General features: G+C 35.1%; 2 protein-coding genes across 2 annotated transcripts; both read right to left on the bottom strand.

The window, feature by feature from the left end:
- Positions 1-17,208: 17,208 nt before the first annotated feature.
- LOC114365984 (uncharacterized) lies at positions 17,209-19,185 on the bottom strand. The gene has a single exon (XM_028322745.1). It carries the CDS (start codon positions 19,156-19,158, stop codon positions 17,209-17,211), a length of 1,950 nt encoding a protein of 649 aa, XP_028178546.1. The 5' UTR covers positions 19,159-19,185.
- Positions 19,186-20,523: 1,338 nt separating this feature from the next.
- Positions 20,524-24,114, bottom strand: LOC114365983 (uncharacterized). The gene is made up of 4 exons (XM_028322744.1): positions 24,018-24,114; positions 22,521-22,598; positions 22,146-22,220; positions 20,524-20,888 (listed from the first exon to the last, which is right to left on the bottom strand). The coding sequence occupies exons 1-4, from the start codon at positions 24,112-24,114 to the stop codon at positions 20,524-20,526; spliced, it is 615 nt and encodes a 204-aa protein (XP_028178545.1).
- Between the last annotated feature and the right edge of the window lie 450 nt (positions 24,115-24,564).

The raw sequence follows: 24,564 nt of genomic DNA, 5'->3' as shown, positions 1-24,564 counted from the left end.
CATTTTTTCTTGGGGATGAAAGCTTAAAGAATATAAGTTTAATAAGTTCTATAATTGAATTCAGTGATTTAGTTTTCACCAGCTGTCCTTATCTAACAAACCCAACACTGTTCCGTATGAATTAAACATAAGCCACTACCTATTTCAAATTACGTCGCCTGTCCTCAGGCCTACTCAGTGACATAGTGTAGCCTGACAACGTTATTTGTGTCCATGTCATGAAACGGCAACGCTGTCGCTGTGACAAATACTAGTGATAATATGTATCTGTTCCAACATGCTATTCGGGATAAGGCTGTGCTCTGAATGCGAATCTCGACAGGTAAGTTAGATTACGTTTGTTTATACCGTCACGCGGTAGTGGCTGGTGTGATGGAAATTTCAGACAACACGTTAAGATAGTAGGTAACGCTGCCGAAACGTCAAGCTATAATAACTAATCTATGTAGGTACATCATATAAAAAAATGTCGCGTTAAAACCCGTGCTACTCTATTTTAATCATATTGTAGGGACACGTCCTACCATGACTGGGTTGCACCATCTTTCTTTAAATTTGACAAACGTAAAAATCTGTCAAACTCCATACAAAAAACACCGGTTATCGTTATAGTTACGGCAAAAGTTAGGTGGTGCAACTCAGCCTAAGAGTATATAAACTAGATATTTTGTGTTCATTGTGATGAATGATCGTATCCCATTAATGTAGGTAATAGGACTGACCAGATTTTTTAAAATATTTGACGAGCATAAGTATTTAGAGAAAGCTAGAACTATTCTTAAATCCTAGGTAGTTATTTAATTTATCTGTAATCAGTAGGTAGTTTTTTTGATGGCTGTGCATTTAGTCAGTCCTCTAGTCAGGTGCCTAAGTGAACTATTTTGAAAGTAATAAATACATTTACATAAACTGTGATAAGATACTTCTTTATCGAGATACACTGTAAACAATGCGGATAGTTCTTGCACTTTTCTTATAGAAAAAGTAAGGAGTTTGCTTTATAAATGGATTCAACTTGGATCTTCTAAGTTTCTCCATTAGCCGGACCAAGCAAATAAGAAGTCTAAATAAAAATGAAACGTGCATTTTACTTAAACATTTTTAACGGAGGCATCGAATTAAATATACGAATGAATGAATCTTTTGTTATTTGGCACAATACAAATCTCAGAATGAAGACTTTATTCTAGACGTAGAGCAGTGTACCTACCATGAGTTTACGTAAGGTGTGCTCGCTAGCGAGTACGTCAAAAATCTCTATGAAGATTTTGTTTCTTGAAAGTAGCCGCTAGGGGCGCTGCACAATATGTCATACAATGAATGTCATTTTTTTTACGCAGTCGCTAGCGAGCACACTAACGTAAACTCATGGTAAGCACACAGTATTGCAGACAACATTTCATACAACTGTGACTTTTCGATATCTTGGTGAGAATCTGTAGTTGTAGTTACGTAGTTAATGAATGACGTAAAGCTAACCTTAAAATTAATATAGGTAGTCTAAAATCACCAAACGAATTTTTAAAAGTTTTATCGTTAAAAGACAAGGCGTTTTTAATTAAAACTTGATGGGCTGCCATCATAAAAAGACCATCGAAAAGATGAAATTATTTTTTCCCGTTCAATCAAAGCATGTGATTAAAAAATCTTCAACACTAATTAATATCATAAAATAATGGTTTCATTCTGCATTATGAAAACCTCATTATGTTTTAGATACTTTCAATTAATTTTATATTATGCTGTAATTTTCATTTAATATGAGCTGTAATGTTCTTTGAGCAATTACCTTATTATGTAAAGATTAAAGAAGTCAATTTAAAAAAACATATAACATTATAAATTAGTTTTTTCCCGCAGCGTGAAAAGGCCATAGAGAAACAGACATAATATTATAGGCATTATTTTGGTATTTATAATTTTAGTATGTGAGTATAGATGGGCACGATCAATCCGTTGAAGATTACATCTGCGCTGTCCGAGTGATAACATGTTCAAAACCCAGTCAAATATAAATAAAATCACAGTGTACTGTTGCCGTGATAACCAAAATTCAAATTGGAAAACAATAATGTTTGTTCAAATTAAAGTAGTTTATTATACAATCTCGTCAAAATGCTTTGTGCAATCGAAACAAATTGGATAGGCAGTTAATTTGGTTATCGGACATAATAGTAGCTGATTCTTTTCACATTTTAATATTGATGGAATTGGGAAAACGATCGGATATGTTTTTCTGTTTCAAATTATCATTTCATACTTTCATCGAGTTTTGGAATGTTTTTTTTTGTTTTAACAAAATAAAGGATTTCTGTGTCAATTTGTTTTTCCTCAATCAACTTATAGTACCTACATTTTAGGCATTCCAGGAAAATCCTAAAAAGGGTTTGTAGACCGACGGTCAACAAATGTTAAAATGAAGGTTCTGTTTAAAAAGGCATATCATTATATCCTTCATTAATACGAAATTAAATCCTAAGCTAATTAAACAATCAATTATTAATAATCATTTAGCAACAGTAATATTCTTAATCTCAACCTCCCTTCAAAGACCGCCTTAATTGTGTTGTTCCAGTGTTTTTTCTTGTTTATCGTATAACTGTTTACTTTCCTTTATTTACGGATATTCTTTGTAGTTATTATTAGGAAAGAGTATTGATTTCAAAATACCTACCCTATGTTTGCGGAAGCGTAGGCAATGATCGATGGGGTCGATGAGTTGTTAAGGGAAAAACCACGGAGTAGGTACCACGCTATTTAAGAGATGAAAGGACGACAGAAAATTACAAGTATAATGCTGGGAAAAGAAAAGATAAGCTGGGGATTCTGTGCGTCTGTTGGGAGAGGCATAATTAGACCGCGTTTGGTCTAGCGGTAAGACCATCTTTCTCAGATGTAGAGGTCGCAGATTCAATTCCTAGCGTGGGCAACATTTTTTGCTCGGTTTGGTGAAATAGGGCTTTTTCAAAGATCGCCTATCAGCCATTCTTTTGTGGTTGAGGATTTGGGTGAAGTTTTCTCCCATCTTTTCTTCGATTACAGCTTTCACCGGGAGTTAGATGTAAGCCAATTCATGTTTTTATCAAGAACAGGAATTATTTTGGTAAAAACGTTGTTGAATTTCAGCGCAGTGGAAAAGTATAAACAACTGCAAGCAAATAGACAAAGGTTATGTTCCAACTCTGAAAATCAAGTACTCATGAAGTGAAAAGCAGGAAATATTTTCGATATTCCCGTCAATCTAGGACAACACTCGTGGATCCTTTCCCAGTTCACGCCACAGAAGCCGAAATAAATAAAACAGTTCTGCTCTGGAATTTCGATGAAAATAAATGACATTTCGCATTGCGCTTTTGTATTGCATCGTTTCTACCTGGGACTCGAACGTAGGTACGTACAACAAAATTCATGCATGCATATAAAATTCCAAGCGCTTAATCCGTTTTTCATCATAGTAAAACTGCATATTTCTTTTTTTATTGTTTCTCATGACCTTTCATTACTACAGAGCTTGAATCATCATCATAATCAAGTCTTCTAGTCTCTACTATAGGACGACGACCCTCTTCAATCTACCAAAGGCATTTGGAGGACTTGGCTTTCACTTCTTAGCCAGATGGGTGTTAGAGAGAGCTTGAATTAAAAGAACTAGACAGAAACTGTAACTTCAACAGGTTACCGCAATAACGGGCAGTGCCAATCTAAAAATTGATTACACAGCTTAACAAAACAAAGCAAAAACAAACTCGCCACCACTGCAGCGTTTAGTCACGTTGTAAAGCAAGCCTGTGACAATAAAACAAAAACTCCATATTCTAAAGTTGAAACACTTTGAAATTCCTTATCCGTTCAGTGTAGGCTAAAACGAGTATAGGTCAACAAGATAGCTGTTATACTGGAGGGCCACTGGAGCGAGTGAAAGATGAAATCTCTATAGTAGAGCAAATATAGCACCACGCGAAAATGGGGCGCAATGTTTGATTTTAAATTCGGTATCTAGGTGAAGTTTGTTTAAATCGATGAGGGCACTTCAATTTTAACGTACACTCTTCATGTTTGCCTGCAAAAAAGCGTAAGTTTCATTCAGATGAACCGTTACGTTGTATCTTATTAAACATGATCGCTGTACAATCATTTAAATCACTAATCAAGAAGAAGCAAGCTTATGATACGATTCCGTTCAAAAATAAAATATAAGGGTACTTGTATTATGAAGCTGGGAAAATGTTACTGATATTTGGTTTACATAGATGATCTAGATATAAAAACCACAAAACACAAAGACTTGCTGTGAAACTTAAACTCCCTATAGTGCTTCTATTCTATGTCGTGCTCTATTTCTTCTTAGTATTAATCACTCGACATTACTTTAGTATTGAAGGTGGCGTAATACATCAAAACGAAAAGTATAATAATTAGATAGTAACTCTCGTACGCTCATCACCGAGTGACTTAAATCCATCAGGACGAACTAACTTAACACGAAGCCAGTACATAAATAAATCAGTTGCTCTAAAAGCTGGATTTTCTAAACCGAACAAAAATAGAGCACTCAAATATAGCACAACTGACTTAGGAGCGCAAGAAGAAAAGTGCAGATTGTTTGATTTGCAAAATAAGCTCGAAGAAGCCGGCGTGGTTACTCTATTTCTTTAAAATAAAATTCTTTTACGTTCAATTTTGCTTCGTGAATTTTGTGCAGTATGCATTTGAAGAGGGACAGTACCGACGGGAACGTTTGTGTATGTTTTAATACGATTAGAGTCCATGTTTAGAAGTCACCCGTAGTCACAGTCAAAGTTTGAAGTCATTTTTTTATTTGCAGACTATTAAATAGTGCTTATAAATCAACAAACATTTAAGGGAAAAAGATTGATATCAAAACTTAAAGTTTTGCTCTTAAGGACCCTTTACATGTCTCATAATCTTTTTACCCTACCAGCGCTTCGAGAGCAAAAGTCTTCGAGTTTACAAAAAAGTTGTAGAAGATGTAAATACCATACACACGGTGCTGTTCGCCTTGAAATTGGCTTGACACGCTTCCACGATTTTTTCTTGTCTATAGAATTTAATCTCTTATCGCTGCATTTCAGGCGCTTATGGCTTATAAATTCTGTCACCTGTGTCGCTTAAAATACAATTAATATAGCCAATTTAGGAATCATCATCAACAGCCGTTTACAGTCCACTACTGGACTACGAGCCTCCTCCACTATAGTGGAGGGTTTTGCCATAATCTCCACGCTTGGCAGGCGGGTTGGAGATCGCAGTTTGAAAGATTGATGTTTTTCAGAGAGCGCTGCTGCCCATTCTCTGTTTGATGTGTAGTCCCTAAGTCGCCTCTTACGACACCCGCGGGAAGAGTAGGGGTTGGTGACAAATGTATTCTACTCTGCCGTCACCAATTTAGGAATACCACATTGTAATGCCTTTACCATTGCACTATAGTTTAATTAAATCCAGCCATGGAGAAATAACGCGCTGTAATGTTGCCAGGCTATAGGTTAATACCTCCGCTTTACAGCTTATGGCTGGTTTAAGTTAATCTTGACGGGTTTGACAGCGATAATAGAGCCGCCGCAATTGATGGTAACATTGTAATACCCCAGATTACAATCCGAGAGACACTTATAGAGTTAAGTGTCAAACGGCAATGTTGAGATAATCGGTGATCAGTATGTATCAGTAAGTGAGAAAGTTACATACCCGTGTACAAATAGATTCTTAGGCTGAGTTGCACCATCTAATTTTGATCGTAACTATAACGATAACCGGTGTATTTTGTATGGATTTTGACAGAGTTTTGACGTTTGTCAAAGTTATAGTAAGATGGTGCAACCCAGCCTAAGCCTGGTTAATGAACACCCTGTATACTGCTCATCGTTGCCCATAAGGCTTAGTAATTAAAGTCGAGCTACTCTTGAATCGTAAGTCTTGAGTTCAGTTCTCAGGAAGACCACACATTTGAAATATCATGCTTTCCGCTTGCTTACCACATTCTAGATTTGAGTAAAAACTATCCAAAAGGAAAATTAAATACAATTGCGTGCTTTGGCGGTCACGCTCAGTTTATGCTATAACAGACGATTATAGCGGCTCATAAAATCTGACATGAGTATTCTGACACCAGTTTCTCTACCCTAAATTAAGAGTTTTTCCATAATTTCTAGCACTGGCCCATATTGTTATCCCAAAGCTGGCGGCGTTAATACTGAAACTCGATAATTTACAATTAAATTTTAGCAGTATAAAGCTAATGAATCCCTTTTTTACTTAAGCTTCGCAATCCACCAGTAAATCAGCATATTTTTTTGCTTTTAGGGCTGTGACTTCATAATGATATAGCCTTAGGTTCTAATTAAATTGTTTTCTTCAGTTAAATAATCCCTAAACCAGCACAAACATGCGCCCTTGTTTATAAAACCTTTTATGCCGACTTCCTTCGCAGAAATTAATACCTTCCTGGAATGGACCGAGTATATTTAGTAACTATTTGTAAATTGATCAAGTGGTTCTATAATCTATACTAATAATAAATGGCTGAAGAATTTGTTTGTTTATTTGATCGAACGCGCAAATCTCAGGTCCGATTTGAAAAAATATTTTTGTGTTGGACAGCCCATTTATTGAGGAAAGCTATAGCCAGTAGGGGCGGAGCAGCACAGAAAATGGTTGCAAAAACGGGAAATATCGTTCAAACTATTTTCACGCGTATTCAGTCGCGGGCACAGCTAGTGCTAAAATAAATATATTGGCTATTGCGGGACCATTGTTATGAAATAAATAAACCAGTATGATTAGCCTGATATAAATAAGAATCCATTAATCTTCCAAAAAGTGTTATGGTTTTTCTATATGTAGATTTCCTCATAACATTGTCTTTTTTCTGCCAAATCGAGCGTTAAGCTACCCATATTAAATTGCTCCACACTTTTTCACCATAATAGCTACAATGGTATTGAAGAAAACCAAATTCTAAGAAGGGGAAAATCTTTTCCTTGTATAATTTTAATACGTTTGATTTTTTTTCTCTTAGAATTAAGAGCAATCATTTTAATGTTAACCTTACGTAGAATTGTTATTTGTTAAAAAGGTTTCATTCAAAATGTGCAAGAATTTATACAATTGGTATTATTTTTAGTGTATCATGAGAGAGCCTATAATAATTTAAAATGTGTACTCAATTAGCGCTTTTTTATCTATTATTTGAATAAAATTAAGAATCCGACGGATCTATTGATACAGGTATTAAAAGTGAAATATTTTTTCTGCACTAGTACGTTCAATCAAAAATGACCACTTTTAAAAAGCTATCTACCTAATTTAATACAGTTACGAGTATTTTTATTTATATATCACTTTAAAAAAGTCGACAGCATAATTGATACGTTAATGCTGATAAAAATATATCTTTATAATACTACGAATAGTATGTGTTTAATAAATAATTACATGTATACAGAATTGTCTTTCAGGCGAACTGACATGTGAATGGAGCCGGAGGGGTCAAAATATTAACCGTTAATTAGAAACTTTCCAACTCACTGAATATTGATGATCGAATTTGTTACTTCATTAATTTGAATAAAACCACATGTGTATTTAAAATAATAGTAATTTAACAAAAGTTATAAACTAACATTTATGTTATTTAGAATATTTCATTTTTGACTAGTCGTATTATTTTAATTTTAGATTTCTAATAAACGCAGAAGCACGTGTTTTTTTTTTATTTGAAACAATTTTTGTATACCTATTCCACTTCCAATATTCATACAATAAAGAAAAAGCAATAAAGAATTTGAATTTGAATTTGAATTTGAATTTGAAAAAAAAGCTATTTCTAAGATAGTCGTTTCAACAGTTATAAAAAATGTTGTTATTTTAATAACTTTCTCATAATATAGTACTCGTAACAATTTATTAGTCAATTGAAAACTGCCAAAAGTGTTTTAAACAAATTTAAAAAAACTTACCGCCAATAAAAAAACACACTTCACTTCCACCGATCCACAATACACAGTTTCTCCACTACGAACTCCGCCAAACTACGAGCGGTGCTACGGTGCTACGAGCTACGAGCGCGCAGAACTACGGCTTGACGGCGACTGCCGTAGCTGCGGTTTGCGCACAGCGGCCGAATGATTTGTGTGAATCGGAACGTGTAGTACCTGAAAAATACTTGAATGGTAGTAGGCACTTAAATTATATTACTAACATAAATGTTAGATAAAATCAAATTATAGCTAATTTATCCATTTAAACTTTAATGAACGTAAATCAGTATAAAAGGCAAGGTGTCCGAAGCTTGAAGTCTGTAACCCCTATGTCTACAAGGGCCGATTCAGCCACCGTGCGCTCGTAGGGCAAAACGATAATGAGAAATGTAAAGGCTCCTTAAAAGCAAAATTTTTATTTTTTTATTTTACTAATCGACGTTTTGTGAGCACTATTTATTAGTGCATGCAAATAAAGGAGTTATAACTTTGAATACATTCATCATCATCATCATCTCAGCCATAGGACGTCCACTGCTGAACATAGGCCTCCCCCAATGCTTTCCATGTTGCCCGGTTGGTTGTCTACCAACCGTAGCGGCCTGCGTCCAGCGCTTTCCTGCTACCTTTATGATGTCATCGGTCCACCTTGTGGGTGGACGTCCCACGCTGAATACATTACGCTGAGTCTTTGAATGCATTAGGCGGACTTAATACCATAATGACATTATCGTCCAGGTAACCTTAGGGCCAAACTGAAAATAGAGTATTCGACTAATCAATAAAAATCTCGTATCTTACTGCAATCTTCGCCGAATCAATTAATGCCACTTTAAGCTTCGTGTAGGTAAATTATAGACCTATATTTAATTCACAGCTGTCAGTCTGTACGATAGAATTAGAATGACGCTTAAGTTCACCCTTATCTGCCACGCAAGTTAAAGGATAAATTACTTATGAACTAATCAGCTATGCCAGAACGTTCCAATATGAATGATGAAGATAATAAATTATGAATATTGGCATTGATGAATTTTTCACTTGAAATCGACCACTTTTATCGAAGGTAAAATTATTTTTTGCGATTGTCTATAAATACACACAGAAATAGCACACGTGCTATGAAAGGGCTATGCTCGGTGTTTCTTTACGAGATCAAATCAGAAATGAGGAGATCCGTAAACGAAATAAAGTCACTGACATAGCCCGATGGATTAGCCAGCTGAAGTAGCAATGGGCAGGGCACATAGTACGCAGAACTGACGGCCGATGGGGCAGCAAGGTTCTGGAGTGGAGGCCACGTACCGGAAAACGCAGCGCAAGGTGGACCGACAACCTGATAAAGGTAGCAGGAAGGCGCTGGATGCAGGCCGCGACCAACCGTGCGATGTGGATGTCATTGGGGGAGGCCTATGTTCAGCAGTGGACGTCCTATGGCTGAAATGATGATGATGATGATTGATCTAATAAACATCGTTTTCAATAGTAACATTTACGTCATAATTATAGTCTTTATTAGTATAATATTTCACATTTATCACTATTAATGTGTATAAAATGACGTACAAAGTGATAAATACGCGTTTAAATCAAGCACACGGTCAGTTTTACTAGCTTCATAAAATACAGCTGGCAGTTGTTGAATAGCAAAGAAACAGAAATATTACTATAACATCAGGCAATAAAACTATGCCAATAGTAATAAACGAAACGACCTGGCTTGAGGAGGGTCTTATGAATTCAATTATTCAGCGTACCGTTTGGAAATAATAAAGGTAAGCTTAAGTTTCATAGTCAATGTGCGCATTAATTGTAGTTACTTCTTTTGGGAAATAAAAAATTTATATCTGTGTAAAATTTAGGCTCAGTTACACCATCTCTGTAACTTTAACATACGTCAAAAGTCTGTTAAACTCCATGCAAAAAATACCGCATTATCGTTATAGTCATGGTTAAATTAAATTAAGGTGGCGCAGCTCAGTATAAAGTTGGGTTGCACCATCTTACTTTAACTTTGACAAACGTCAAAAATCTGTCAAACTCAATACAAAAAACACCGGTTATCGTTATAGTTACGGTCAAAGTTAGGTGGTGCAACTCAGCCTAAGTAAGTAACATACCGACGTAACCTCCTGTAGAAGCTTAGAAAAGGCTAGTTTCCTAAAAAAATATTTTAGTCCGTTAATTTTAGTATAAAAAAATATTGGACACGTATATTTTTAATTGTTAGTCAAAAAAATAATTACAAAGTTTTAGTGCGTTGAAGTTCCGCGCAGCGTCACAAAGTGCTGCACTTTTACGCACTCACTGACGTCACGGGCCTTTTCTTTAGAACTTTGACACGCTTTATCTCTTTACATTTTCATTAGTTTTAAAAAGTGAAAAATATGTGTCGAGTAGTTTTTGATAAGCTAACTGACGGACTAATTAAAACTCTTGCTTTTTTACCCAGGAAACATCCCTAATGTTCTAATTTTAATACAAACATAATGGATTTTTTACATTGAATTCAATAAAACAAAAAGAAATATGTTAACATTAACAGCAAATACATTTGTACGCCAAAGATATTAAGGCAACATAATTTTTGCGAGCCGCTTTTGAAGTTGATAAAAGCACGAAGTTATCTTTACCAATATCCGCTAAAGCTTTGCTACAAATATTCATAAAGTTCTTTTAATAGGCTTCGAACAGTAAAATATACGAACTTTTTAATATTTTGCTTCTTCTATAACAGTCGTAGGTGTGAAAAGCCAATATTCGATATTAAGTGTCTATTTATGATTTTCTTATTTGAATAATCGAATTGAATAAATAATGAATTACATTGATATTCTGAAGTGTTTGGCGTGATAAAATGACATGATTGTAAGGCTGCTACCAAACTGTTCGTAGCAGTAATCGCGTTTTACAATTCCAAAATTTTAAACAAGTTTATTATACCAATAAACGTTTGCCCTAGGTACGCCAGTACAAGAATAATAGCCATTTGTCCTACGCCTGTTTAGTTTTCTAACGAATTTTAGCGCCTCTTTTATCTACGAGTAGTCGTTAGTACCACCTGTCTCAGACTGTCCTGGATTCGACTCCCAATTAGGGCAACAATTTAAGCTCATTTTTGGTTCCATGATTTCATGCCTTCATTCGTGGATTTGGAGGTAAGAATAGATAGTTTGTCTGTGGTAGAGGATTCTGGGTGAAGCTCGGTTTCACCTTCCTGTTTATCACTTTTCATCAAGTGAGATGCAGGCCAAGAGATTTTCCGTTATAGTCAAACTTGAAAAGTAAAAGTAGGAATAACTAAGAAATCTGTCATCGTTAATACAAAAAGCACCGGTTATTGTTTTTGTTACGGTTGAAATAAGGTGGTAAAACTCAGCCTAAGTAGTCCGTAGTTTTAGTAAACGTGTAACGGAAGGTCACAGGCTTTTATGAACCTCAAAGCTTACAAAAGCTGTGTTTTGCTGTGGCATTATTTTATCTAACAACCCAGCAGGGACTAGTTGGCTATAAATAAGTTTCGCCGTCCATTGGCCTGCGTTTATCAGCCGACCAGTTACTTGTGTCGCGAACTTTGCCGTATTGATCAATTGGACGTACCCTGAAATATTTTGGCCATTCAGGATTTTATTGTGGGCCATTTTTTGTGTTATGCTTTTAGATATTTTTATAGAAAAAACGTATTTGAAGCCATATTTAAAGCTAGATTTCTTTACAAGAATAGCTTTTCAAGGCGCATTCAGAAGATTATTTTTGTTTTATATCGAAAGAAATACAACTTTGTAATTGTGTGAAAAATGTAAGAAAGAAAGAAAGAAAAATATTTATTCGATGCAAGTAGGTACACAGCAAGATAATAACTAAAACTAGACAACAGAACGGGTACTGAAATGGGAAACTATCCGCTGACTGCTATAAGTACTGAACTATACTTTTATCTTAAAATAGTTGAATAAGAAATATAAGTCTCTACTACAGGTTTCTACCTACAATCAATACCTACGTAACATCTTACAAACGGAATCTTTTGACCTATTGTGTTGTGGGCTTATGTTGTGTTCAACAGTCTTAGAAAGAAAGAAAGAAAGAAAGAAAGAAAGAAAGAAAGAAAGAAAGAAAGAAAGAAAGAAAGAAAGAAAGAAAGAAAGAAAGAAAGAAAGAAAGAAAGAAAGAAAGAAAGAAAGAAAAATATTTATTCGATGCAAGTAGGTACACAGCAAGATAATAACTAAAACTAGACAACATTGAACATTCTTAGCATTGAAGTGCTAAAGGATCTAGTTCAACCGCACGACGATTGTGTGAACCCGCTCTCAATACAATTTACAATTCTTTTACCTATTTGAGCAAGTTGTATTCAAGTACTTTGCTTTACATACGTCGACGGTAAAACTGACACATTTTCGTTGCAAAATACGTGCAGTTAAAGTAACTTTCTTCGTTTTGATCTAAAAAGAAATACCTTTATTCTCAATAGTTCTACTGAACAGTTCCACCGTAGAACTAATGGGACTTTTTGCAAGCCTTGAATGCCTTAAGTAAGAAACAATTCATATACGAAAACCCTTATTATCAGGCCATATAAATTTTATCACTTTGGTAACTGCCCAATTATTTGGATTTTTATGCAACTTTGAACTATATCATTCTTAGTTTTGCATATAAACCTTTTCCTGCTTCTTTTCTGAAGCTGGATAAAAAACGCCACTGTCAGTCGCCACTTATCTACGGCCCAGTGCCTGAACGCTGACAGGGGTCGACGCGGCGATCAGATACTAAGAATGTTCCCAAAACTGTTTAACACCCCTGCCGCCACTAACTTATATTTTGTAGGTTTATGCAAAAAGTTTATGGAAAAACTAGGGCTTGACTTACTTATTACTTAACACTTGAACCTTGATTTTTATCTTCTCTTATAAATGCCTCTTAAACAATCAACTGTTTCAATTGAGATTTCACAAATCATAACTTTTCGCTTGCTGCATTTGAGCAACAAATATTGCTCGACCTATCGAAAACGTCTTAGGCCCGATTCAACCAAAGTTTTATCCGAGAATATCTCCTGGTATAACTGGCACAGTTTCAGTATGGGAAATGTGAAATGTCAAAATGTTGAATTTATTCTGAGATTAATATTTACTCTTGTTTGGTCGAATTCACCCTTAGACAATCGATTGTTTTAACAATTTTGTGATCCCAATTCATATTGCTACAAGCAAATATTGAAACCGTGTTTTTCAATTTCTTAAACTGAAAAAAATCACGATGAAAACTATAGAGAATACGTACTTTATTAGCCATTTGCAACATCTGGTCCGAGCAATAAAGATTTGAAACTATTTTTAGTAAGTTTAAAAACGGTGAAATTTTAATATCATCCAATGTGAAAAATAAAACGTTGATGGACGAGAGTCATCATGGCGGAATAGCGACAAAGAATGCGTACCGAATTTAAACGATGTTGAAAAACGTTTGACAGCTCTGGATATCGTTAAAAGTTAATAATATGATTTTATGTAAGCTTGAAATGATACAGCGATCCGAACGTAATCAAATTAACCCTTCCAGGTAAATATTTTATAAACGTTAAAAGACCGCGATTTTATATGCTTTTCCAGGGTCTATATAAATCCAATAATAACATCATAAGTAAGCTACCTGCTGCTGTCTTTCCTGAACACTATAAACCGGGCCTTTTCGAGGTGAGAGTAAATAGGTACTTACGGGGCAGTTATGTACCATCCTAACCTGCATCTCACTTAACACCAGGTGCGATTGCGGTCAAATACCTGCCTTGTCATGCATACTTTTTTTTAAATCACAAACACTATCTTCAAGTATGTCAGTAAGAATAACCTTCTTAAAAGCATAAAGGAGAAAATTTTCATTTTAGATTTTGATATCATAATTCCATATATTCAACACACATTTATAAAATAACTGAAAATATTGCGTGAAACATAATATAAAGGTTAACTGAAGTATTGAATTTATTCAAACCTCACTTTTAGCGCTAATAGAACTTCGAAACTGATGTTAGTAAATTCTGGGAACAAAATTTAATTATGTACCCAATATTTTACCTTTATTACCTCGACAGCTCTTGTATTGAGAATCGACGAACTTTCTATTTTCACTGCACTAAAGTGACTCTCTTGAAACTAAAATACAAACTGCAAGCAAAGTGTTCAGTAGCAAATTAATATGTAATCAATCAGTGTCATTGTGAACATAAATTTTGAAGTTCATTTTACTGAATTTGAAACTCTCACATAGTGGATTTTAGTTAGGAGAAACCACCAACATTGGAAATTGACATGCCTGCTTTAGTAACGAAGCTAATTTCATTTTATATCTGTAGTCAAAGGAGTTTTGTTACAGATTTTTCTCTAAAATTTTCTGTAATAAAACTGTAAAGTAGAGAGAGTTAGAAGTGAAGAAAATTAAACAAATGATACAACTTGCTTTAAAGTAAGCGCTGTGAAGGTACTGATAAATAATAATAATATATTCATCATACCTAATCATCATCAAGACATGTACATTGTACACCTGTATTCACAAACAATGCTTGCTTATGTGAAGCAGCAAATCGAACGCACAGCGTCGAATAGAGCTCTGTGATTGGTTCGTGTGTGAAGACAGTTCTTGTGCACTGTGAGACCTCATAGTAATGTTTTTGAATACGGGCGGTTTAGTTTCCTTTGCAAAAGTAGACTTGTGTTCTAATCTTAAGAAGGCATGAAGGAACTCCTTTATAAGCCATCTGGCTTACATACACTTCCCATACAACTAAATGCTAATAAAGCTATTATAGGTAACCCTCCAATATCAATGTGGTAGACATTGCTTGAGGGAGATATTGGAGGGTGTTTTTGTTAATGTCAAACGTCAGCGACATCAGATTTTTATGCTCTGTCATATCATAACTATGCCAATGCAATAATTAGACCGACGACAGACGACATCATGAAAGTAGCAGTTAAGGCGCTGGACGCAGGCCGCTACCAACCAGGCAGCATAGAAATCATTGGGGGAGGCCTATGTTCAGCAGTGGACGTCCTATGACTGAGATGATGATGATGATGATGAATAATTAGGCACTGACTGAGTTTACCGCTAGACATCTGTTATTTGAACTACGATTAAAATATACATTTTATTTGCAAACATTAGACACCATCAGTATATCTTTCGACGAAACTTGTTTGAGCAGGGCTACAGCTTGATAAATGATCCTTTTTTATTCAATCCTGGCCTCCGGGCACCCGGATAAGGACACCCGGTGGTCCCGGTTAATCCACACGTGATAGGTGGCCGGCTACCGGGTTTATCCGGATACGTTGTGTGTCCAGTTCCAGTAGGAAGCTATACGTGGTGTGTTGATTTAAAGCCAGCATGGAACAAATCGCGTGTGGGGTAAAGCGCTTTAGCATAAAATACTCACTAGCCTAAGTATCTATTTGTGTCCTTAATGATGTTATTAACACCATTGTTCTTGGGATTATAGGATTCTTGGTGGCCATAGCACAACCAAGCGTAGAATTGGTTAAACCATGATTTAACAGTAGAAAAAAATGCACAGTTATCAATGTAAACACAACATAATTATATTGCTTTTACATCCTAACGCCCGTATTCACAAACAATGCTTGCTTAAGTGAAGCAGAAATTCGAACGCACAGCGTTGAATAAAGCTCTGTGATTGGTTCGTGTGTCACCCTGTGCGTCTACGCGCATTGTGCGACCTGATAGTAATGTTTGTGAATACGGGCGTAAATCATTTTCTAAGTAATTCCACAAATTGTAGACATATAATGCACTTGATAATACAAATAATTTCAATCTTACACTATAAAATAACGATATTACATAATGAAACATAAGTATTTCTCATACTTATTGATGAGCCAAAGATCGCAGAAAATAACCATTACATTGCTTTTATATTGCAACATTGAAATACGTGCGGTCTTTGACATGAAAAAGCTGATAATAAGCACGGGATCACAAGCTTTAAGAGCTTTCGGTCCCTTCAGATTCATGGGCCCGAGAGTACGAGGAAAACGATAATTTTGCCGGCGCGTAATTTTATTCCACGGAGGGTATACTGTGATGTGTGTGGGTGACTCCTTTTTTATCTACTGCTAATTTACAATTGTCCCAATAATATCGCACCCTTCCTGGAATAAGTACGCAAGTGAAAAATGCCAACTTTTCAGGAGCGTAAAAAAACTGTCCTAAAAATTTATTACCATTGTTAAAAATATGTGTTATACATCAAAAGATAGCTAAAAATGTCTGTGAGGGGCCTATGTATTTATATTTAAAATACACTTAATAGGTTTTGAGAAAAACTTAAAAAAGAGCGTTGCGTACTTATTCCGCGAAACAAATTTTAACACTTGTTGTTGTAATTATGAATATTGCATTGTTGACATGTAAAGGAATACTTGCTGTTTGGTATTATTGCTGATAACTATTTATTGGCGTTCAGATTTAGTCGTGCATTCAACGTGTAAGTATGGTTTACGTAGTTTTTCCTCGAACTATTCGTAATGAAATAAATTCGTAAAATGGATTACGTACTTTTACCTTGTGAAATATTACATTACTTATGGTAGTATTTGAAATTATAGCTTTACTAAAAAGGAATTAAGATAAAATATTTTTACGTAACTTTTTTTTATTTTTGTGAAAACTCATTTTTAGGGAAAAGCGAGCTACAAAAGGACTGGTATGTGACACTATGTGATTAGAAGAAATAGGAAGAAGGGAGGTATGCTACAAACTTGCAGCGGGTCAATCTATGCGGTCAAAATATTAATGTAAAAGAAATATCAAAATAAAGCATTATAATAAGTCACATCAAACATTATGCACATCATTTAATCTGCATAAATTTAAATCCCTGACCCAATCAAGTGAGACTAGAACCCACATTCTCGATCATCCGAAGCGACCTCTTTTTATCAGTCAAAATATCAAAATTTTTCCAAAGTTTATTCTTTAATACAGCAACTACTATGAAAGTAAAAATAATTAAGTAGAGTATACAAAAAGTAATAGGCTTTTGGTGAAATAAATAATAATGCATCAATATTAATTAAAACTCTTTATTCTCGTGCAAAATCAACAAGTTATTATCAGGGTAAGTAGTAGGTACCTATTCATCACGATAAAATTATATTTTAAAACGTAAATTAAATTATCAAGAAGAATCATCGTCAGTGATGACATTTATATTGTCCTCAATACTGTTACTGTTACATTGCGGACGCAAATTCATATAAAAGGTTTGATAGTGTGGTGGGATATGATTATCTCTACACAGACTAATTAAATCTTTGTAAAGATTTTCAGATATCGACAGTGGTGCATCATATAATTGTGTCAAAACAGATGGCTCTCCTATATTTTCACTAACTGCTGTTTTCTTTCTCCTTCCGACTCTAATGCAACGATTTGTGTCAACCATTATTGGTGTCTCATCACCAAAATCATATCTTATCAACAGCCTTCCAGGTGACAAAGGATCAACAGAAATCTCTTTTATTTTTGTCCAGTGAATTTTTCCTCCAGACATGTCCTTTGCCCAATTATTATTAGTGGTTATTAGTTTTTTAAAATCCAAAAAATTATCTTGTCTCATCTCTTTGACATTATATCTCTGTCCTTGTACTTTAGCATTTCTGATAATTGCGTAAATTTCATCAGGTACATACAATACATGATTTTTTTTACTTTTTTCAATGCAGGAATGCATGGAGTCACCCTCATTTTGGGTGTGACCTTTTTGCAAAAATCTGTGAGTGATTTTTAGCTTTAATGTTATGGATGCATGAACATATAATGCAAACACAAATCGATTTCTATTTTGCCCGCTGCAATTATCAGAATAAAAAGACACTTCTGTGATCCCTTTATCTGCTTCATCTTGCAAATAGCTCCACAAACAGCTAGCTATCTCGTTTGCCCCTCGTTTTGCAATTGTGGCATGCCAAACATAACAGTAGCCACTTTTAGTCAATATGTTATAAATAGTGAAGTTGTAGACCGGATATTTTCGCTTGTAATGAAATATTCCGACCTCTGACTGAGGCAAGCTCAACACCTTTTCCAAATCGAAACACGCAACTGTTTTTGTTGTTGCATCTGATGTTTTCTTTTCCTCGTCTTTAATTTGTCTAATAAGCTCTTTATTCTTAAGGTGTAGTTCGTAATCTGTTTTTAATTGTTCTTTTCTTTCTGAGTCAGCCTCTTCGTATAAACTGCATGTCTCGCACCTATCCTTTTTAGGCTTAAAAAAACCTATATTAAATTGTGTGCTGAATATATGATAATACCAACGCTCCGTTGCTGCCTTGACATTTAGATATGCTGGATTGTCTTTCATCCAATCCACGTAAAGCCTGTACATTTTAGCACAATTCAGCTTTTCATCCAAATACTCTCTTTGAGTCTGTTTTCGGAGATAATGAGACTCTTTGCGGGGAAACAAATTTATATGATCGATCACACTTTGAGTTGTCTCCTGAGGTATTTTGTTCTGTCTGTTTGTGTGATGGCCTCGTAGATCAGTGATAGTTTGAGTTTGTTGCTTCAGCAAGGCTGTGAATACGGTCCGATCATTTATATCTAAAGTTTGCAAAAACATTTTTTTGCAAACTGTCACTAGATCAATCCCATTTCTCGCTGGTAATGAATATATCAAGGTTTGTGTTCGAGGTCTTGTAGTGTTTAGAACTACAACACGTGTGGGTTTTGTTTTAACATATCTAAGAATAAAGTCCCATTGACGCTCATGGTCTCCCAATTTCCAATAGGTTTCGAATGCTGACATTCTTACAATGTTATCTATCTTTTCAGTGCATTTATTTTTACATGTACATGGATCACCCATAACTTTACCGCTTCTCTCTTTGTTTGTTTTTATCGAATGATACCGTTTACCGGAATTTTTTAACTTCTTATTTTTATTCACTTTCCATGAGCTTTCGTCTCGTAACCGTCTGCGGCTCTGTCGGTTTGGTATTTCTGGTTCAAAATTTTCGTCATTGATATGTATGGTGGACTCTGTTGCAATAAAATCAGGTTCACGTTCGGTCAACATAGAACTAGAGGATTGATCAATTAAAGAAAATGATTCATTATTTTCCATAGATACAGGATCCGTAACTTCAGGATCCGTAACTTCGGGCGAAATCAAATCAATGCTTTCTCGTCCCGAGTTTTTATTTGTTTCACATTTATTTTGTACCGACTGTAATACGTCTTTAAATGAATCAGGAGTAGAAATATTTTTGTGCAGCGAAACTGAAGAAAATGGTGATGTAGCTATGCTCGTATTATCAGAAACCTGTACTGAATTAGACTGTGTTATATTACACTGCACAACAAAATTGCAACTTTTGGCTGATGATTGACTTTCATTACATGATGTTTACTAATTTGACGTCGCTGATTCTGAATCTGCCGTCCATTTTTTCGTAGCAGCTCTTGTTTACGTGTTATAGCTTTCACTCAAAAATTGCTAAATTTCAGTCTTAATTCGCCGACAGTTCAAAAAATACTATGTTTCCTTTGTATAATTTAATATGGTAGCATTAAGAAGTGTTTGTGTGAATTATCTAAATCAATTTTGTTTCATTTGCGGAGAGGATATGTTTAAATAATCCGTTTAAATGTGACAAAGTTCGTAAAATTGGCTTAAAAAAATTAGTTTGGGGACCCAGTGGAAATGAAAGATACGCCTTGAATTCCACAAAAGGCGTGGAAAAGATGCGTTGAGTTTTTACGTTTATAAACAAATAAGAATATGTGTAGATTTAGGTACGAAACCGCTATGATCTGAAAGGAACCCTTGAACCATCGCGACGACTGTTATTTTTATTTTTGAACGAAAATGGTATTAACCAAAAAATATTGAACTAAATAGTAATTCCTTGCATACGTTTGGCATGTAGACGTCTTTTCAACCCTAAGAAGTCACCTGAACCTCATGTTGATACTTCACATGAGGATTTTGAGGCGAAAACTGTTTTTTTTTGGAAAATCCGAAATAATCTTACTATTCTTACACATCGAACAACGTATGAGTCACATACAAACATGTTTTTTTGGTTGGTAATATAAACATCGAATTACACTCTCTTCGCAATCACCTGAACAATTTTATCACAACTCTTAAGGATCTAAGTGAAGAACATGGCGAGCAAATCCACCAGGGCCTTCGTACGATAGAGGGACGCTATCAGGGCCACTGGAATGCACACATGATGGCTGACTGCTGTTGAATCATTCAGAAAAGCTGTCTGCCTTCAGCATCAGCAAGGAAGTCAAATAAAAGAATGTTTTTTCAACTTAACAACTTCATAAAATAGGATCATCTCTAAAAAAAGAGTGTTTTTTTACAAAAAGACCCAAGTGTCATATTTTTTTAACCAGAGCTGATACAGATATTTCAATCACAGATTTGAAATCGTCATTAAAAATTGGACTAATATCATGTAACATAACCCAATCATCAGAAATGCTGTTGTGCAGTGTTATTATTATCTGAAAGTAAAGGGCTCTTTGATAAGTCGCCCTCATTTTCTTCCCACACGTTTTCGTATTCAATTGCGGTTTGACAAATTGATGCTGCTAGACCCATTTTTCTATATGGCCCTCTTTTTCTGGTGTTTAGTTCAATGCTTTCATCAGAATCGGAAGAATCAGACGTTGACGTTGGATTGTATACAGACACAACGGGGGAAAATGGCTCTTCTAAGTCTTCATACACGTCATCTTCATGTTGCTGTACAATATCCTGGCGACGTCGTTTTAGTGGCGTTCCGGTAAATAATTCATCTCCGTCACTCCGTTTTGATATGTCTCGAGTTGGTGAACCTGTAAAAATAAGCAGTTTTTAACTATTATTAAAAGTAGCTTGATTATAATTACATAAAGAGTATGTAACGGTAAAAAGTTAAGTAAAACTACCAGGATTATTTTTGTAGTGCAGTCGCTTGCACTAAATCTTCGACATTAATAAGATACGATGCCCATTGACCGGCGCGCGGCGGAGCGCGTCGGAGCGCACTTACACGGCCGTAAAGAAAATAGTATTTTATTAACAGTTCTTAGAGTCGTAATTTCTTACAACTGATTAACTGACATTTCAATTCGGACGAACATGAATGTCAGTTAATCAGTTGTAAGCAATTACGACTCTAAGAACTGTTAATAAAATACTACCTATTTTCTTTACGGCCGTGTAAGTGCGCTCCGACGCACTCCGCCGCGCGCCGGTCAATGGGCATCGTACTTAGTTAAAATAAAATAAATATCCTTGGACATTTTAACACTGCGCAGCTAGCCCCAAACTAAGCAAAGCTTCTGCTATGGGTACTAGACAACGGATATAAACATACTTAAATACTTTTTTTTGTAAATACATACATTATTATACATAGAAAACACCCAGACCCGTCACAGAAATTAAATTCAACATTTAAATTTCTGCCCGGCCGGGAATCGAACCCGGGACCTCTCGGCATAGTAGTCCGTTCTGAACTACTACACCAAACGGCCGGCTAAAAAAATAGGTGGAAAACATTTTCAGAATTGGATAGCCAAAAGTTCTGTTACCCGTATAGGTACTAATAATAATTCATAAAATAAAATAATTTTCTTAAAAATTGTATTGGGTGGGTTTTATAAATAAATAAATATCCTTGGACATTCTTACACTACGCTTCTAGTCCCAAACTAAGCAAAGCTTGTACTATGGGTACTAGACAACAGATATAAACATACTTAAATACTTTTTTTTTGTAAATACATACCTACATATTATACATAGAAACACCCAGACCAATCACAGAAAATAAAATACATCATTTCAATTTCTGCCCGGCCGGGAATCAATCCCGGGACCTCTCGGCATAGTAGTCCGTTCCAAACCACTGCACCAAACGGCCGACATATTATAAAAATTGAAAAAAGTAGAAACCAGTAACAAGGCCAATGCTGCACAAACCCAATACCTAGTCCTATAATATAGGGATAGGTATTGGGTTTGTGTAACATTAGCCTAGTTACAGTCTTTACTTTAAACAATTTTTAATAATGCATGTGTTAATTAAATTATCATCAGTAACAAACCTGTACTGTAATCTTTCTCATTCAATCCAGGTCTTGATGCAGGAGAATCTGTAGACTTGTTATCTTGTCGATTATCTGTAGATGTAGAAGACAATAATTATTATTAAATTTAATGTCGAATTTTATTTTTATAAATGATTTTTATTTTATTATTTATTTTATTTATTCACCATATTGAGCTGAGAAAACAGGAGATAAGATAACCACATTATACTAGTAACTAGGCCAATAAAATGCTGCACAAACCCAATACCTAGTCCTATCATAGGAATAGGTATTGGGTTTGTGTAGCATTGGCCTAGTTGCAGTCTCTACTTTTCACAATAATTTTTAATAATGCATGTGTTATTAATTAGATTATAATTAGTAACAAACCTGTACTGTTATAATCTTTCTCATTTAATCCAGGTCTTGATGCAGGTGAATCTGTAGACTTGTTATCTTGTCGATTATCTGTAGATGTAGAAGACAATATTGTTGAATGATATGAATTTTATTTTATTTACCATGCTGAGCTGAGAAGAGGATAATACCACAGTAGATAGTGTAGAAGAGTACCTACGTGTATTTTGTTTATAAAGGTCTTTACTTCATCATAAATAAAGTGGAAATATTTCTATTGTTTGTTTATTGAATAGGCTCCGAAACTACTAAACAGATTTAAAAACGTTTTCATCATTAGAATCCTATATTTTTTTCTACTGAACATAGACTATAAGATATTTCCAAAAAAGTTAGTCAAAAACTTTCGATTATAAACTTTTGCCCGCGGCTTCACCCGCGTGAAATTTCGTTTGTCACAGATCTTCATAAATTATGGCCTATATGTTATTCTGGGTTATGCACAAAGTAAAGTTTCATCAAAATCCGCTCAGTAGTTTTTCATCCAGACATCAAAACTTTCGCATTTATAATATTAGTAGGATATAAATAAATAAATTTAGGTAGTCAGTCGGTCAGTCAGGATGCGGGCAGCGCAGAAGCAGTCGTTATAGAAATCCTTGGGGGAGGCCTTTGTCCAGCAGTGGATGTCATTTGACTGAAACGAACGAACGAATTTAGTCAGTAATTTTCTTAAAAAATATTTCTCATTGTCAAACATTAATACGTTCAGAAATTAATAGGTATTTCGATTTGTATAGATAAGATCGATAAGCTAAGACAACTTTTTATCGGCGGTACGAAGTTCGCTGGGTCAGCTAGTAGGTAATGAACAAATCTACTGTGATAATAGGTACTGTCAGAGGTAAGATAGACATGCGATACCCGTGGACCTACTGCTTAGTCCTACGGGTTGAACCGCGGGAAAAAAATGCAGGTGTACCATTTATAAATTCGAAATAAGCATGTATGAAAAGTCTTGAACAGTGCATCAATAGGAATAGAGTGTAGTAAGCCAGAATATGCAGTTCCCAATATGAATTTATTTAACATAGCTATTTTAAGAACCAATCCTGAGTAGATAAATGAAATAATTAGTAAGTTTTAGGCAAAAAAACACCATTGGAATACAGCCACAGTCACTAGATGAATTAACGGTTAGTAGGCAAGCATCTTTTTAGTAGAAATCTTATCACACCATGCCACACACCATTACCTACAGACTTACTATTATCTCTGCTCGTGTGGTGAGACTGAACCTCGTAAAACAAAACACATAATCAAAATTATTAAAACATACTCGTAATATTGTTTTGTTTCTAAATAATTCTTATTTAAGGACTACAGTGAATAATAATTATTGTTTTGATCTGCCCAGAGATCGAACCCGGGACCTCGTCCTCAAGTGACGATGGCGATGTTCTCACCAGTGCCACACCGAGACATTAAATTTCTTAATGATTTAATAATTAGATAAACACATAAACTTACCTTTTTCAACGATAATGTTATCCAAATTCAGCATACGCCTCACCCGTGGATTTTTTATCTTTTCTCTCAAACGGCGTCGTAATATTTCATCATCCATTGTCAGAGTTATACCACAAATACACTTAATTACGAACGTACGGAGCAATAACGTAAACACACTACGAACGCAAGCGCAAACGCACGACTAGTTGATTTCTTTCCACGACTCAAGGGGCCCGAAACGGGAGATGAGGTGGGACTCGCGCGGTATACCCTCCCCTCCCCGTGCAATAACAGCAAAGAACATAAATCGAACTGTTACTTTTAGGTGGAAATAAATATGTTTCGTTAATTACGACACTTAAATTAATTGCCTGTTTTACTTAATTGTTTTTACGTCATGAAACTTACAAAAAAACTTACAAGAATATGTAACTTTCATTAATTACGAAACTTTAAAAAAAAAACTTAATGGAGAACTTAGCTATTTCTCTAATTAACGTCTAAATAATTTCCAAAGTCTGTTTAGAAAAAATACGTATCAATAGTTACAAAATACAATATCGAC

This window comes from Ostrinia furnacalis, unplaced genomic scaffold, assembly GCF_004193835.3.
Source record: "Ostrinia furnacalis isolate ACB-3 unplaced genomic scaffold, ASM419383v2 OfSCF0465, whole genome shotgun sequence".
Classification (NCBI taxonomy): Eukaryota; Metazoa; Arthropoda; class Insecta; order Lepidoptera; family Crambidae; genus Ostrinia; species Ostrinia furnacalis.
This window is presented reverse-complemented; position numbering and strand designations above follow the sequence as displayed.

What these genes read in the sequence shown, in the direction of transcription:
- LOC114365983 (XM_028322744.1), bottom strand. Translation starts at nt 24,114, where the DNA reads ATGGATGATGAAATATTACGACGCCGTTTGAGAGAAAAGATAAAAAAT. An exon ending in TAACATTATCGTTGAAAAAG is followed by an intron (nt 22,599 to 24,017) that starts GTAAGTTTATGT and finishes CTACATCTACAG; the next exon opens with ATAATCGACAAGATAACAAG. An exon ending in GAAAGATTATAACAGTACAG is followed by an intron (nt 22,221 to 22,520) that starts GTTTGTTACTAA and finishes CTACATCTACAG; the next exon opens with ATAATCGACAAGATAACAAG.
- LOC114365984 (XM_028322745.1), bottom strand. Translation starts at nt 19,158, where the DNA reads ATGGAAAATAATGAATCATTTTCTTTAATTGATCAATCCTCTAGTTCT.